At 47.6% G+C, this 16,510-nt stretch overlaps 1 protein-coding gene across 1 annotated transcript in view; it reads left to right on the forward strand.

The window, feature by feature from the left end:
* Positions 1-16,510, forward strand: part of ILDR1 (immunoglobulin like domain containing receptor 1) — a 32,750-nt gene that overhangs the window by 3,848 nt on the left and 12,392 nt on the right. The window contains exons 2-4 of the mRNA XM_060234641.1: positions 5,144-5,314; positions 14,380-14,529; positions 15,229-15,348. Coding sequence (XP_060090624.1) covers positions 5,144-5,314; positions 14,380-14,529; positions 15,229-15,348 — 441 coding nt within the window. The remainder of the gene's footprint in view (positions 1-5,143; positions 5,315-14,379; positions 14,530-15,228; positions 15,349-16,510) is intronic.

The raw sequence follows: 16,510 nt of genomic DNA on the forward strand, positions 1-16,510 counted from the left end.
AGAATTTGGTACCATAGAGTTTTTACCCAAAGGCTAGAGCATTCCTGGTCTGACATGCCCAGTGCGATGTCACTTCTCAGTGATGTCATCTCCCCGGGCATGTCACACGATGATGGAGCTCTTTGGGAGTGGGGATCCCCCCAGAGGCCTGCTTCATGCTGGTGAGTTGGGGGCCCCCAAACCGGGGGATCCCCTGCCTCCAGTGGGAGCTTGGCAGCCCTACCAAGGTCACATAGTGAACTCCATGGCTACATGGGGATTTGAGCTGTAGTCTACCCAGTCTTAGATCAACACTGATGACTATCTTGCTTGTGTGCTGGATACACAGTATGACTCTCCACACGAATATCTGAACCCAGAGTAAATACAGGCTTCTCAGATACCCTGACCTGAAAATATGGGAGTGATTGAAGTGGGGTCCAGCTTTATATCCCCACCCCCTTCCTCTATAGAAATACTGAGACAAACTAATACAGCTAAAGACAGAAATATTCCCATCTTCTCAATTTATTTTTCTCTAAATCAGATCCCAGGATACTAAAATCAACTTAATTTTTTACTGTTTGGCCCAAAATAGCCATCTCAGCTTCTAGCTCCCAACATCCAGTATTTAGACAATGGGCTTTTGCAGCCCCCAAGCCCACCAGGCTAAATATGGAATGGAGATAGAACTATTAGTTTTTTTAAAGGAGGTCCTAGGTAGTAGAATAACCTTGCCACCTTTGGGAAGCCAGTTGTTCTACCCCTACCCATACATAAAGATAAAATGGAAATGGGACCATTTATTTGTCTAAGACAGGGTCCACCAGGACATAGTGATATTGCATTTATTACTGTCTCAGAAGGCAAATCATAATTAACTTGAGAGAATTCAGTTACATCAGAGTTTATGTTTCAGGCTGCAGGAAAAACTTCCTTAAATCCAGCCACTACAGCCTTCTGATTGCTACATGGATTTCAACAGTTCTGTTAATATTCCCCTCTTGGCTTTTTATCTCTGTGTTGTTTTTTCACAGACATTATCATCATCTGAAAGCCTCGCACCCACCCCATCTTCACAAATACAAAACCATCCCTGTGCCCCCTGTGAACTTGCTACAGGGACAGACAAGCATAACTGAATGATAGCCTGAGCACATCATGATGCTTCCTGGTAGCCCAAAGAGGGCATTGCCCCCACCAGGAAATACTGGAGGGAGCTTGGGCTCCATTGCCACATTGAAGATTACATGCCTCGCTGTACTAACTCGTTTATTACAGAGAGATTTCTTTGCAAGAGTCAGTTTTTCTAGGAGGATGTTCTGTTCTTTCAGTGAGCTGACTCTTTTAAACTAGTCTAAGTTCATCACAGAAAAACCTAGTTTAAATAGTGTTAGATATATCATTTAAGGTACGGTATATTTAATATCAGCTCTAAAATTCTATCTGTAACATTCTACAGGTGTGAAATTGTGTATTTTATTGCTCGTGTATGTAAATGCCTTGTATAATTGGTTTGCTTAGAGGAAGCTTTGTAGAAACAGAAAAAGTTTTTTCTATGTGAGGTCTGAGTCAATAGTAGATTTCAATGAAAGATCTTTAATACCAACAGCAGCAGCTTTTAAAAACATCTTGATATAAAGCAATAGAGAACCTATTTTCTGTCCTGTATTCTTCATCTCATTACCTAATATCTTCTCTGTTGCCCTGAATTGGATAGCCCAGGCAAACTCTTCAGATCTCAGAAGTTAAGCAAGGTCAACTCTGGCAAGTACTTGGATGGGAGACTACCTTGGAATACCAGCAGTTAGGAGGGCAAGGTTTATTCAGTCACCTCTCTGAATGTTCTCCATGGCCCCAGTAGGGGTCAGTCACCAGAGGTTGCCATGACTTCCAGGTGTTTACACACACACATGCACGTAAAAATATCTTCTCTGTTAACATGCTTTGTGAATTAACTGTGTAATCCATAGATAAAACAGTATATAGTAGAGACGATGGCAGAATCTGATGCAATCAAATTTTACAATTGAATCAGGGTGCCCTCTGCCTTTGAATACTTGTGAGATTAAATCCTATTCTAAGGGACATAGAGACTCCAATCAAATTAGAGTCTGAGATGCAATCTTCAAAATTGTTCTTTAAGAGTTATTTGAAACATTTCCCAACACACATCCCATGTACAAATGAGGTGAGGTTTACGGATGGGCACAGACTGGGAAAGCCCCTTTCAGGGTTTGTGAACCAGGCAGCGGCAAACTGAAACTGAGCCCCTGTGCAAAACCTGCCCAAACTGAAACTGGTTTGGGATCTCCCTGGTGATGTGTGCACTTCACTTCCAGCATCAGGCACCTTCTAGATGACACAGGTGCACCAGAGGTAGTGCCCAATGCCATCCAGAAGTGGCGTGAATATGTTGGGGGCCAAACACCTGAACCAAGCAGAAGCTCAGTGCGTGTTTGGGGAAGTCCCTGAACCTCAATCCAGGGTTTATGAACCGGCCAAAGTTTGGCTCGGGGTAGGGTTGGTGCCCATCCCTAGTGAGGATCACTCCTTCTGTCAGAGCTCATGCACTTTGTGTTGAAGGGTGAAGGACACAGCAAGGTCTCTGGACACCAAGTATACCAAAGTTATAGAGGTGGAAGTAGAGCTAGTAAGGCTGACAGGTCAATTCTTTCTGTAGCTTTCCCTTGTCCATTCTGCTGCTAACTCTTTGGTCTCAGATTGCTAATGGTAGGGACTTCTGGTTTCCTTGCTGGACCACCATCCTTCCATAGGGTGAAAGGAATATAACTGACAATCTGTTCAACTCTGCTGTATATTTTCTAGTGAATCCATCTAAGAAATATTAATTAAAACCATTTAAATTTGAATCCACAGAGGCAAAATTGCCAAGAGAAGACATACTTGTTTTCTGAACTTTCTGACTTTGTTCCACTATAAGCAAAAGAGGTTCTTAAGGAAGAGGGGAGGGGGGTAACCAAATACTCACCTTATTTAAAATCTCTACCCATTCATTCCTCTGTGGGTAGATTACAATTAAAGGCCATTCCTACCAGGTGCAATTCATCTGAGCTGTTCTGCCTACTCAGTGCAGCACATGTTTATATTATGTTATCTCAAATGGTATGGCTATCTTTGGTGGTGGTAATACTGTTAACACTTTTTTTGTGTTATCTTGTTTATCCTGGATAAGGAAACACAAGAGCATAACTGACATAATGTGTGCTTAAACTTGTTTAAATGTGTCAGGCTATAACTGTTCTGGTGTCAAATTTAATGCATCTCATATTTATAACCTGAACCAGCAGACTGAAATTAAATCAAAAGAGTTTTCAGCTAAACATTAGGAAGAACTGACAGAGCGGTTCCTCAGTGGAACAGGCTTCTTTGTGAGGTGGTGGGCTCTCCTTCTTTGGAGGTTTTAAACAAAGGCTAGATGGCCATCTGACAGCAATGCTGATTCTGTGAACTTAGGCAGATCATGAGAAGAACATTATTGGGCGGTACTTGTGATTTTCCTGCATTGTGCAGGGAGTTGGACTAGATTACCCTGGAGGTCCCTTCCAATTCTATGATTCTAACTCCCCTTATTACCAATAAACACTAAAATGCAGGCTTGTCTAAATTCAATTCCATATAGTAAACCTTGTTAATCTGTATCAGCAGAATAAAATAGGCATCCAATGGCATTTTAAAGACTAACAATTTAGTCCAGCAGAAATTTAAAGGATTCCGAATTTACTTCATCAGGAGTTTAGAAGTATAAATTAGGCCAATTTATATGCACAAAAGAAATGGGTGGGAGTTATAAAAGGCTGGTTCAAAACAAGATCCAATCTAAAGGAGCAATCAGTTCACTCTTTGAACTGCTGAGACACTCCCAATGATCGTTAGGCAAAATATAAAACCTGGCATGGAATAATATGAAATAAGCAAATACAGGAGGAAGTTATATACCTTTGTAATGTCCTATCTCATTTCATCCTGTGCTTGTTTTTATTGGAGATCCACCCTACTTTGAATGTATGAATCTGGACAGTTTTGTGAGAGTAAAACAAATTATGCAGGCCTAGCTGGGCTAAATGTGAATATTCTTCGTTCTAGCAGGTATGGTTTTAGGCTTCCCAATCCCCAGGTCCCAGAGGGGGATCCCCCGGTTTTACAGGCTTTCCCCCTCCCCCAGCCAGCTGGCTTGCGGGAGAAGCCCCACCCCCACAGCCATCATGCACCTCCATGAACGGGTATCGGGGGCTCTGGGGGGGCTGTTTTTTGAGATAGAGGCACCAAATTTTCAGTATAACATCTAGTGCATCTCCCCAAAATACCCCCCAAGTTTCAAAAAGATTGGACCAGGGGGTCCAATTCTATGAGCCCCCAAAGAAGGTGCCCCTATCCTTCATTATTTCCTATGGAAGGAAGACATTTAAAAAGATGTGCAGTCCCTTTAAATGTGACGGCCAGAACTCCCTTGAAGTTCAATTATGCTTGTCACACCCTTGCAATGGGAGACCCAGAGGCAAGGCCTTGCTCTTGGCTCTGCCCCAATGTCTCCTGGCTCCACCCCCAAAGTCTCCTGGCTCCACCCCAAAGTCCCCAGATATTTCTTAAATTGGACTTGGCAACCCTATACGGTTTCCAAATATAGACTTCCTACAGCACTGGGAGCCTGGAGAACCAGCTGTCCTGTTTTTTGAAATTATTATACTTATCACAGTGGGAGGGAACACAAAGCTGGGGCTTTTCCTAACCGTTAGGACATTTTGGATAAGGCATTTGTTCCCTTCCTATGGTAGCTTGTGTTTCTGACTTTGGCACCTCCTCTGTCTTCCAACACCTTGTCAATCCAATTGTAAGCAGCAGTCTGGTGATAGGCAGGCTGATTGCCCAATAGTGTGGGGTTTGCTTCCCCCACCATGACCTCCTACATGGACCTGCAGGAGACTGCTAGACACCCTGCAAAGTGCCAGCCAGAAATCATAACCAAAGTGATGTTCCAGCCCTTTTGAAAGTTGTATTTAACTTGCTCTTCTTTTTCTGCTACAAAGACTGTGTGTGCATCCTTGCTGGGTTTGGAGACTGCTGGCAAATATTTCCCAAAGGGTAGAATTTTATGTCACCTTAAAGTATATTTAAAACCGTTTTCCTGTGTTCTTAATTGCAGGCTGTTTCTCTGTTTTGGTGACTGTGCCGGATAGCGAACGTTATACAACTTTATTTGCTTCTGTGACTCTCAGATGTGACTACAGCACCTCTGCGCAGCTACAGGATGTGGTAGTTACCTGGCGCTATAAGTCCTTTTGCAAGGATCCCATCTTTGATTACTATTCTGTTGGTGAGTTTTAGAAAATGGTGCTGTTAAGGCATATCCTTTACAAAGAGTGAAGGCCTTTGTTTCACCCTGCCCTCCAAGGTTCTCCCAACACTTTGGAGACTCTCTCTTTTTTTCTGGTAACCTGCCACCACCACCTGACTTTTGCAGGAATTACCCACTGGGAGGGTCAGGACTCCCAGCTTCCCTTCCAAGTTCTGAGGCCTTGCCTCTGGGTCTCCCATTGCCCAGCTCCTGTTCATCACAGGGACCATTTACTACCTTGTGCACCCCTGGAGGAATAGCCCCTTGCCAAGTGACTGCCTTCCCTCTGGCACTCCTTTTAAGATAGTGTATACTAGACGGTGGAGATCTATGTGGCACAGGAAACCACTATCAGCATCAAAATTGATGCTAGTAGTGCTCCTCTGTGCCCCATAGCCCTCCACCATCTAGGATACTATAACAGCGCGCCTTGCGGTCTCACTGGATCGCTTCTATATGCGGCTTATGGCTACCCCAGCCCCTCTTCCACCTCAGTTCTTCCTTTTGAATTTTTACCTCACGACTATGGAATTCAAGGGGTGGGTGTAATATGGATTTCTCACTACTAGTCTCTTCGGGGGTTTTGTTTTGCTTTCAGATGGATATAAACTCAGTTTGTAGGTAAGGGACCACAGCAGCTTTGATAGCTTTCCCAATATACTGGCACCAGAGAACTTTAAAGTAAACCACAGAAATTTATTAACATACACACACCGTCTTCAACTGGGGAATGGGAAATATATACATGGGCTATATTGTATCTCAAGCAGTTAACAGTTTCTTCGTAGTTCAGGCTTTATAATATCTAGTTCACTTAGGTCTCTCAGGTTTCACAGATCATACAGCTTTCACTCTCCAACACTATTCTGGGTTGGCCTCTTGGGTATAATGTGCCAAGTCCCTTAAGTCGACTGGTGTCTCTTCTCCCAGCGCTTCAGACTTCTAGACCCACATCTTTCCCTCAACCACCTCTTTAGCTCTTAAGAGAAGTGTCTCTGTGTCTGTGACCTCTCAGGTCTTTTACTGTGACTCTCCTCTAGTCACACACAGCCCCGTGGCTGTCTAAATAGAGTGAACAGTGAGCTTTGCTTCTCTCGAAGACTCTCCTCAGCTCCTGTCTCAGCTCCTTCTCAGACCAACTGCTCTCTTCAGCAGTCTCCCTCAGACTCCATCAGACACTAACTGCCCTCAGCCGTTAGCTGTCAATCACCTCTGAGAGTTCCGAGCACTCTAGCCCCCACCCTCAGGTCTATGCCTCCTTAGTTTTCTTGTTAACCCGTTCATTACCGTTACAGATATGTATCTCTCTTTTCCCCACTCACTGACCAGGTCAGGCCAGGTCAGAAAAGCTTTTCATGAAGTCGCCAGAATTTTCCTTCCTGAAGTCTCTCTAGTATTTCTCCAAATCTCTGTTCCCTGCTTGTGGGTGGGGATGGAAGCTTGACCATCCCATTGTCTAGACCCAGGGCCTATTTTGTAGAAAAAACCCAGCAGGAACTCATTTGCATGTTAGGCCACATCCCCTGGTGTCACCACTGTTTCACACAGGGCTCTTTTGTAGAAAATGCCCAACAGGAGCTCATTTGCATGTTGGGCCAGACACCCTGACACCAAGCCAGCTGGAACAGCGTTCCTGCACGTTCCTGCTAAAAAAAAAGCCCTGTCTAGGCCTATTAGCATTTGTATGAAGGTGGGCTGAGTTAATTCTGGAAAGCAATTGAACTGACTCCCCCCCCCCCCACACTTCCTACCATTTTCTCTGTCCAGACCGGGGGAGGGGGACTTTTAAAACAACTTAGAGTGAAAGTTTTACTTTTTTCAAACCTCCAAAGAAAAAATGCATTTCTCACACATACAAACACTGGATAATTTGATGCTAACAAGTAAGTATTTCTGTTATTCAATAAGGTCTTGGGCAGCCCAATCCAGACATAAGTGGTGGCCGGCCGCAGCTTAGCTGCCGTGCCACTAGTAGACTTCCTGAGGATTTCAGCACGCTGGAGCGTGGGGAGGGGAGAAGCGTAGCTTGCCATGAGGGAGACGGTCACCATGGCAACGCCGCTGGTGAAGGTACAAGGGAGGCGGAGGCAGCCAGAGGGGAGGGCCAGTCCACCCCCTCAATTGGCCAGTCCTGGCACATGCGCCACAGTTCATGACAGTCAGAGATGAGGAGAGGTGGCCCCAGAGAGGCTGATAGCCATCCCCAACCCGCCCCCAGAGAATGGAGCCAATGATGGGCAGACCATCACAGGCAAAGGAGAGACATCCCACCAACATGGGGAGGGAACAGGAGTGAGGCTGGGCATGCGTGCACGAGAAGCCTGGCTTGGTGGCGAGGCAGGGGTGGGGACAAGACAGACCTGCACAGGACCACGGAGAAGCCATCAATCCCCTCACATCCTCCCGCTGCCAGAGACTCTGCCAATGGCAGGCAGACAAGCAGGAAGTACCAAGTGCAGGAGTTTGCTGTCATAGACAGCGGCTGGAATGTGTGTCTCGGAGTGAGCAGCCCAGCAGCAGACAACCCCCACTCAGAAACCCCCTGTGTTGCTCAGACGCACCCTGCCATGTGTACGGAACACCTCCAGGGGCTGTGGAATTCAGAGTGCGAGTGCATCAGCCACAGAACTCTGAGTCCACCTCATCAGCCCCCTCCTTAGTGCCCTGTGCACAATAGCCCTGTGGGGTCGGGTAGGCTGTCAGCCCAGGCAGGCCGAGGGGCTGGACTCCCCTCCCATGTCCAGCCACGCAGGGGGCAGCTTGGCGGCTCATAGACCATCCCCCCCCAAACCAAGTCTGCCCACCCTCCCAGGCATTCCCTCGAAGAGGCCACTGACAGAGGGGGGGGGGGTTGCCCAGGTAACATGCAGCAGATGCCAAGCAGGAGAGACAACAGAGGGCACAGCTCAGACTTTATTTTTCTGGAACAGAGTGCACAACCCCCTGCCCACGTAACTCCCCCCCCTGCTGTGGCGGCGCCGGTTGTATGTTGGTGCAAACCCTTCCTGCACCCACGTAATGACTCATCTGCTCCCGAAAGACTTACCCCCCCTCTCTGGATTGTGCTGTAAAATTTTGAGGAGAGAGGCGTTATTTTCAGTTTCTGTTTAAACACTCAGGCATAGAATGAGTTTCACAAACATGTTAAGTTTAAAAGGCAGGAACATACAAACCAAGTTTCCAAAATCCTTCTTTATTCACAAACTAGGGATCACTCCTTTCTTTTAACCACTAAATCAGTGTAGTAGTTAAGTGCATAGACTCTTATCTGGGAGAACCAGATTTGGGTTTGATTCCCTGCTCCTTCACATGCACCTGCTGATGTGACCTTGGGTCAGCTGCAAGTTCTCTCAAAGTTGTTCTGCTCAAGGGCAGTTCTGGGAGAGCTCTCGCAGCCCCACCTACCTCCGTCAACGTCCATGCCGATGACACGGCCTCCACTCAGGCGATGGACCTAGTGTCTTCCATGGCGACACTGGGGCTCTCTCAACTTGTTACGACTCCCACGCATCAAGCTGGTCACACACTAGACCTGATCTTTGCGTCCGGGATTTCGGTGAGCGATATCGCGGTAGAAGCGGTACCATGGTCGGATCACCTAGCCCTTAAGGCCCGTGTGGGGACGCCACTCCAACCCTGTATGGGCGGAGAGCCTATTTTGGCTCGCCCCCGGGGCCTGATGGACCCGGAACGGTTCCAAACGGCCCTGGGGGATCCTTGGCCCACTAGCAATTCCCTCGATGGCCTTGTGGAAATCTGGCAAGACCGACTAACCAGGGCCATCGACGAAATAGCACCCCGGCGCCCTCTGCGCCCTCGTACGAGACTGGCGCCATGGTACACCTCAGAACTGCGCCAGCTCAAACAAGGGCTCAGACGACTAGAGAGGCAGTGGAGACATACTCAGGACGAAGCAGTGAGAACATCCTACAGAACGTTTATGAAGTCTTATGAGATGGCAGTCAAGGTTGCAAAGAAAAATTACTTTGCAACCAAGATTGCATCCGCAGATTCGCGCCCAGCACAATTGTTTAGAATAATTGGGGATCTTATAACATTGCCACAAGGCAAACCAAACATTAGGGAATTGGAGATCGGCTGTGAGGCATTTGCGAAATATTTTGCGGATAAAATCTCACTGCTCCGCCAAGACCTGCCTACCACCTTGGAAACAGTGAGTGAAATTGAGGCTCCGTGCCTGTCTTCGGGCTTGGCCCTGGATCACTTCGATCCGCTCAACCTGGAGGAAGTCGATGGGATCCTCTCCGCTGCTCGCCCAACAACATGCGATTTGGATCCTTGCCCCTCTTGGCTGATTAAATCTTGCCAGAGGGAGCTTAGATGTCCTTTACGGGACATCATAAATAGATCCCTCGTAGAGGGGCACTTCCCAACGCCTTTGAAAGAGGCGTTGGTTCGCCCTCTCCTAAAAAAAAGTACAGCAGACCCGGCCGAATTGGCAAACTACCGTCCGGTGTCTAACTTACCATTTTTAGGTAAAATTATTGAGAGGGCAGTGGCGTTGCAGCTACAGAGGTTCCTAGATGACGCTTCCGTTCTTGACCCGTGCCAGTCTGGGTTCCGACCGGGCCATGGGACGGAGACAGTGCTGGTCGCCTTGGTAGATGACCTCCAGCGGCATCTGGATCGGGGCGGCGCCGCGGTACTGATGTTATTAGACCTGTCGGCGGCATTTGATACAGTCGACCACCAGTTGCTAAAGCGTCGCCTCGCCGACATAGGGGTTGGGGGGTTGGCCCTACAATGGCTTTCCTCCTTCCTCTCTGATCGGGGACAAAGGGTGGCCATTGGGGGTGAGCGATCCCAGAGGCGCACACTTGACTGTGGGGTGCCTCAGGGAGCAGTTCTCTCCCCAATGTTGTTCAACATCTATATGCGCCCCCTTGCCCAGATTGTCCGGAGGTTTGGGCTGGGTTGCCATCAATATGCGGATGACACCCAGCTCTATCTGCTAATGGATGGCCGGCCTGGCTCCGCCCCGGGGAACCTGGATCGGGCCTTACAGGCTGTGGCGACGTGGCTCAGATTGAGTGGATTGAAGTTGAATCCAGCGAAGACAGAGGTCCTTTGTGTGGGTCGTGGCGCTCGGGGAGGGGAAATAGCTCTCCCAACTTTCGATGGCGCACCATTGGAACCAGCGCGCCAGGTAAAAAGTTTGGGTGTTTTACTGGAGCCTTCATTATCAATGGAGGCCCAGATAGCAGCCACTGCCAAGTCAGCATTCTTCCATCTGAAGCGGGCAAGGCAGTTGGCCCCCTTCCTGGAGCGCCGGGACCTCGCAACAGTGATCCATGCAACGGTCACCTCAAGATTGGACTACTGTAATGCCCTCTACTTGGGGCTACCTCTGTGCCGGACTCGGAAGCTACAGCTGGTGCAGAACGCGTCGGCCAGGCTACTGTTAGGGCTCTCGAAATGGGAGCACATACGGCCGGGGCTGCGCGGACTGCACTGGCTACCAATTATCTACCGAGTCCAGTACAAAGTGTTGGTTATCACCTTTAAAGCCCTATATGGCCGAGGACCAGCCTACCTAAGGGACCGTCTCTCCCCATATGAACCCCAGAGGGCACTGAGGTCAGTGGGTAAAAACAAAATGACCATCCCTGGGCCGAGAGAGGTCAAACTCCAACATACTAGAGTACGGGCCTTTTCAGCGGCTGCACCGGCATTGTGGAACCAGCTTCCGGAGGAGGTGCGGGCCCTGCGGGACCTCGGCCAGTTCCGCAGGGCCTGCAAGACCGCCCTTTTTAGGCAAGCTTATAACGACACTGACTGCTGAGTTGCCTGGTGTAAGAACCGCCATCTATAAGACTACCTAAACTGGCAGAACCAGCGCCATAACAGCTCAATCGCTGCCAGATACACTCATATATATCTAGGCTAACGAAAATCATGTATTTTAACTTAACTGACTGGTTTTTATGCTTAATTTTAATTGTTAAATTTAAAGTTTTATCATTTATGTTAATGTCTAAGTTGTTGTTAGCCGCCCTGAGCCGCCTAGGCGGGGAGGGCGGGATAGAAATAAAAGTTATTATTATTATTATTATTATTATTACCTCACAAGGTGACTGTTGTGGGGAGGGGAAGGAGATTGTAAGCTGCTCTGAGACTCTTTTGGGTAGTGAAGGGCTATAAATCCAATCTCCTCCTCCTTTCCTTTTTGACTGTACAGGGATCTGACTGTACAGGCTACTTTCCTTTTTGACTGTGTAGCAGTGATGTCAAACATGCTACCCAAGGGCTGAATCAGGTCCCCAGAGGGCTCCTATCAGACCCCCAAGTAATTGGCTGTCATCTGCTTCCTTCTCCATCTCTCTTGCTTCCTTCTGCTTGCTTTGCCGGGCTTGCTGAATCACACAGGAGCTACAGAGCAAAGCCTCTATTTTCTTCATTGGCTGAGACTCCTCCCTTGGGGATGAAGGGAGGAGGGAGAACTTGCTTTGCCAGGCTCTCTCAATTGCACAGCAGAGCTACTGAGCCAAGCCACTTTTCCTTCTATTGGCTGAGGCTCCTCCCCCTCTTGGTCCCCTGGGGAAGGAAGGAAATAGCCAGAGTTTCATTTGCCCAACAACAACAACAACAAATTTTATTTGTATCCCGCCCTCCCCGCCGGAGCAGGCTCAGGGCGGCTAACAACATAGTTCAGGGTTGATTATACAAATGGATAAAATTACATTAAACATTATAAGCGTTTAATTAAAATCTGGTTAAGTTTTAAAATTAAATTAATTAAATTAGTAAAAGTGCTAATGCTATGTTTACTTTTTCTGATGGCGGTTTCCTTCGCAATTTCCATTTTCATCAGCAAAAGCCAGTCTGAAGAGGAAGGTCTTGCAGGCCCTGCGGAACTGTTCTAGGTCCCGCAGGGCCCACATTTCCTCTGGAAGTTGGTTCCATAGGCTCGGGGCTATAGAGGAGAAGGCCCGGTTACGGGTGCTTTGCAACTTCACCTCTCTCGGTCCGGGGATAGTCAGCAAGTTTTTCCCGGCTGACCTCAGTGCTCTCTGGGGTTCATATGGGGAGAGACGGTCCCTAAGGTAGACAGGTCCTCGACCATATAGGGCTTTAAAGGTAATGACCAGCACTTTGTAACGAACCCGGTATGTAACTGGCAGCCAGTGCAGTTCGCGCAGCCCAGGCTGTATGTGCTCCCATTTAGGGAGTCCCAGCAACAGTCTGGCCGCTGCGTTCTGCACCAGCTGCAGCTTCCGGGTTCGGTACAGAGGCAGCCCCATGTAGAGGGCATTACAGTAATCCAGTCTCGAGGTGACCGTTGCATGAAGCACCATTGCCAGATCTTGGCGCTCTAGGAAGGGAGCCAACTGCTTTGCCCGCCTTAGATGGAAAAAGGCTGACTTGGCAGTGGCTGCAATCTGGGCCTCCATTGATAATGCAGGCTCCAGTAAAACTCCCAGGCTCTTAACCTGGTGCGCCGCTTTCAGCAGCGCCCCATCGAAGACCGGGAGAGGTATTTCTCCTCCCCGAGCACCCCGACCCAGACAAAGGACTTCTGTCTTCGCTGGATTCAGTTTCAGACCACTCTTCCTCAACCAGGTTGCCAAATCCTGCAGGGCCCGGTCTAAATTCTCTGGGACGCAGTCAGGCCGGCCGTCCATTAGCAGATAGAGTTGGGTGTCATCTGCATATTGATGGCACCCAAGTCCATGTCTCCTGGCAATCTGGGCAAGGGGGCGCATATAGATATTAAATAGCATTGGTGAGAGAACTGCCCCCTGAGGCACTCCACAGTCCAGTGTGCGCCTCTGGGACCGCTCGCCCCCAATTGCCACCCTTTGTCCCCGATCCTCGAGGAAGGAGGCAAGCCATTGTAAGGCAGACCCCCTCACCCCTACATCGGCGAGGCGGCGGGTCAATAGCCGATGGTCAACCGTGTTGAACGCAGCCGACAGGTCCAACAACATCAGCACCGCCACACCGCCCCGATCCAGGTGCCCAGTTCCCTGGATTGCAGGCGAGAAATAAAAAGAAAGTACCTGTAAGACCAATGAGTGCTAATGTTTTATTTTTAAAATCTTAAATTGTGTTTGTCTATGCCCTTCATAAAATTTATATCGCCGCTACCTGGCATTACATTTTATAATGCACCTAGCCCAGCCCAGCCAGGTCATTCATGTCAGACCTGGCCCTCGTTACAAATGAATTTGACATGTCTGCAACAGGGATCAGTTTCCTTTACTTGAATCTATTCCCCCCTTTTTTCCCTTGAATGAGAATCCTCCTTGATCCACTTAGCCTCATTCCCAGTCCATAGTCAGTGCTTAACTGTCTCTTCTTCAGCTGTTCAGTTCTCAACTGTCATTCCTTAACTGACACTCTCAACAGAATTCTGTTTGAACAGCCTGTCACAGATTCTCAGTCTCTGTTAGGCATTAACCCTTGGCAATCCATCACAGATGCATAGATGTTTAAATCCAGCAAACAGGACAGGCAGGTTAAAACAAGAGCCAATCTAAAGTGTGATTAGTTCACTCCAAATGAGTGTGGGGAACTTACAGCGGTTGTTAGATAGATACTCTTAAAGTTAGTGAACAATGAAAAGAGAAAAGCTGATACAATAGGAATAATTAGCACTTCAGCTCTAGCTCCATTACTTCCTGTTATATTTGTTTATCTCTTTTATATAAATGGACCTGATGTATTTATACTCCTAAGCATCTGATGATGTGAATTCTGAATCATGAAATTTTCTATTGGGGTACAGTTTGTTAATATTTTAGGTGCTACTGGACTTTTGTTCCAACATGAGTCCTTGCCTCCCTGAAGGAAAATTCAAAACTTACAAACCAATGAAGTTTGGAGGCTTTTTTTTTTTAAATGATTTTCTGTTCCATGCTTATCTTCCCAATTTTTGCAACTACTGTTGTTAATGTTTTGTTCATACCACATATGATCTTTTTCAGCTGTTTTAAGAGCTGATATGATGTGAATATTTTGCATACTCAGAGGGGCTATAAATAAATCAGCATTCACTTTGCACTTGGTTGTTGTTTTTGCAGCCTATCAGGCTGGCCTAGCTATTGGCCAGGATCCTTCCAATGACTGCAATGACAATCAGCGGGAAGTGCGCATAGTAGCTCAGAAAAGAGGGCAGAATGAGCCTGTGCTGGGCATTGATTACAGGCAGCGGAAGATCACAATTCAAAACCGTGAGTCACTAATAAGATATTAAACAAGGGTACACAATTTTAATGATTGTCCAATGTCTTATGTGAAAAAACTGGAATTCTAATTATGACTTCACCACTCTCAGGGCTAATGTTACTGTCAAGAGTTCATGCTATCCTGGAAAGAGAATAATATCTGTGTTGAAGAATCATAGAAACATAAAGTTGGAAGGTACCTCCAGGCTCATCTAGTCCAACCCCCTGCACAATGCAGGAACTTCACAAATACCTCCCCCACACACATACATCCCAAGTGAACCCTGCTCCATGCCCAGAAGATAGGGAAAGCCTCCAGGATCCCTTGCCGAACTGGCCTGGAGAAAAAGTGAAACTGCATCATTATTACTAGCCATGATTATTAAAGAGAATTTTCATATCCAGAGGCGCAGTAAACACCTGAATACCAATTCTAGGATGTAAATATTAAACCATGTAATATTAGGAAAAGACTTTGCTCTCTCTTCCCTGTTTGTTGACCCAACATGTATGTCCTTTAGGAGTGGAGGTTTCTGTTACTTTCAGTACTAGGGGAGAAAAAATTGCTTCATGTTGCATAAGCCTGTGTCTTGTGGAGGTCGAGGATGATGCAGTTCCAGAACTCTCCAAGTCTGTTTCCAGACAACATCTTTTGCAATTTAAGAACTTCTGCAGTGGTCATTATATTGTATTCCTCCTCCATAGGCGCAGATCTTGTGATCAACGAGGTGATGTGGTGGGACAATGGAGTCTATTATTGTACTGTTGAGGCTCCAGGAGATACAACAGGTGACCCAGATAAAGAAGTGAAGCTCATTGTTCTACGTATGTAGTGACATTTTGTTTTCTTTCCCATTAGGATAATTTTTTCTTCTGCTTTCTTTAGAGATTAAAGAACATAGTACAGAAGAAAACATTTCCACTGAATTCTTTAGGGTTTGCTTTCTGATAAGTAAGGTAAAGATTTGTAGCCTTCGGGCCAAGCTAGGCTGACACTGCTATTTAGGGTTGCCAAGTCCAATTCAAGAAATATCTGGGGACTTTGGGGGAGGAGCCAGGAGACTTTGGGGGTGGAGCCAGGAGACATTGGGGCGGAGCCAAGAACAAGGGTGTGACAAGCATAATTGAACTCCAAGAGAGTTCTGGCCATCACATTTAAAGGGACAGCACACTTTTTAAAATGTCTTCCTTCTATAGGAAATAACAAAGAATAGGGGCGCCTTCTTTTGGGGCTCATAGAATTGGACCCCCTGGTCCAATCGTTTTGAAACTTGGAGGGTACTTTGGGGAGAGGCACTAGATACTATATTGAAAATTTGGTGCCTCTACCTCAAAAAACAGCTCCCCCAGAGCCCCCAAAACCTCCAGATTAATTCCCCATTATACCCTATGAGAATTGATCTCCACATAGGGAATAATGAAGACGTTTCCCTCTCCTCCTCCCTCCCCCCCCCCCCTTTCTGGCAACTGAAGCGAGGGACTGGCCTTTCTACTCACGAGTTGCTGCCAGCTTCTTTACAGCAGCAGTCACACCATCCCAAAGTGGAGCCTTGCAATCAAGCCTCCGGAGGTGCAAAGGCACATGGTCCTTTGCAGGCGGGGCTTCTCTCCTCCCCCCCCCCCCCAGCCAGCTGACTGGGCGCGGGAAGCAGCTTGCGAAAAGGAAGAACGGCTGCTGCAACGGGGCTGGGTGGGAAGGGAAGGGAGGAGGAGAAGCATCGGGCATTGGAGTCCGTCAAGACCCGCCTGCGTTCGGCAGCCACCTCCACCCGCTCGCTGGCGAGCCAGCCTCCCTTCTCAAGATTTCCCTTGCCAGGCTCAGCACCTCCTCCCCGGACGACGCAAATGCTCCTTGGCGCCATTCCCCCCTCCTCCCCCCGCTTCCAGAGTTATGGAAAGCGGGAAAAGAGGCTGAAAATCCAGTATTCTCCCGCCAGGGCGGGAGGCTTGGGAAGGCTACTGCTATTCTTAAGTGATTAAAAATGCC

The sequence above is a fragment of the Heteronotia binoei genome, chromosome 3 (genome assembly GCF_032191835.1).
Source record: "Heteronotia binoei isolate CCM8104 ecotype False Entrance Well chromosome 3, APGP_CSIRO_Hbin_v1, whole genome shotgun sequence".
NCBI lineage: Eukaryota > Metazoa > Chordata > Lepidosauria > Squamata > Gekkonidae > Heteronotia > Heteronotia binoei.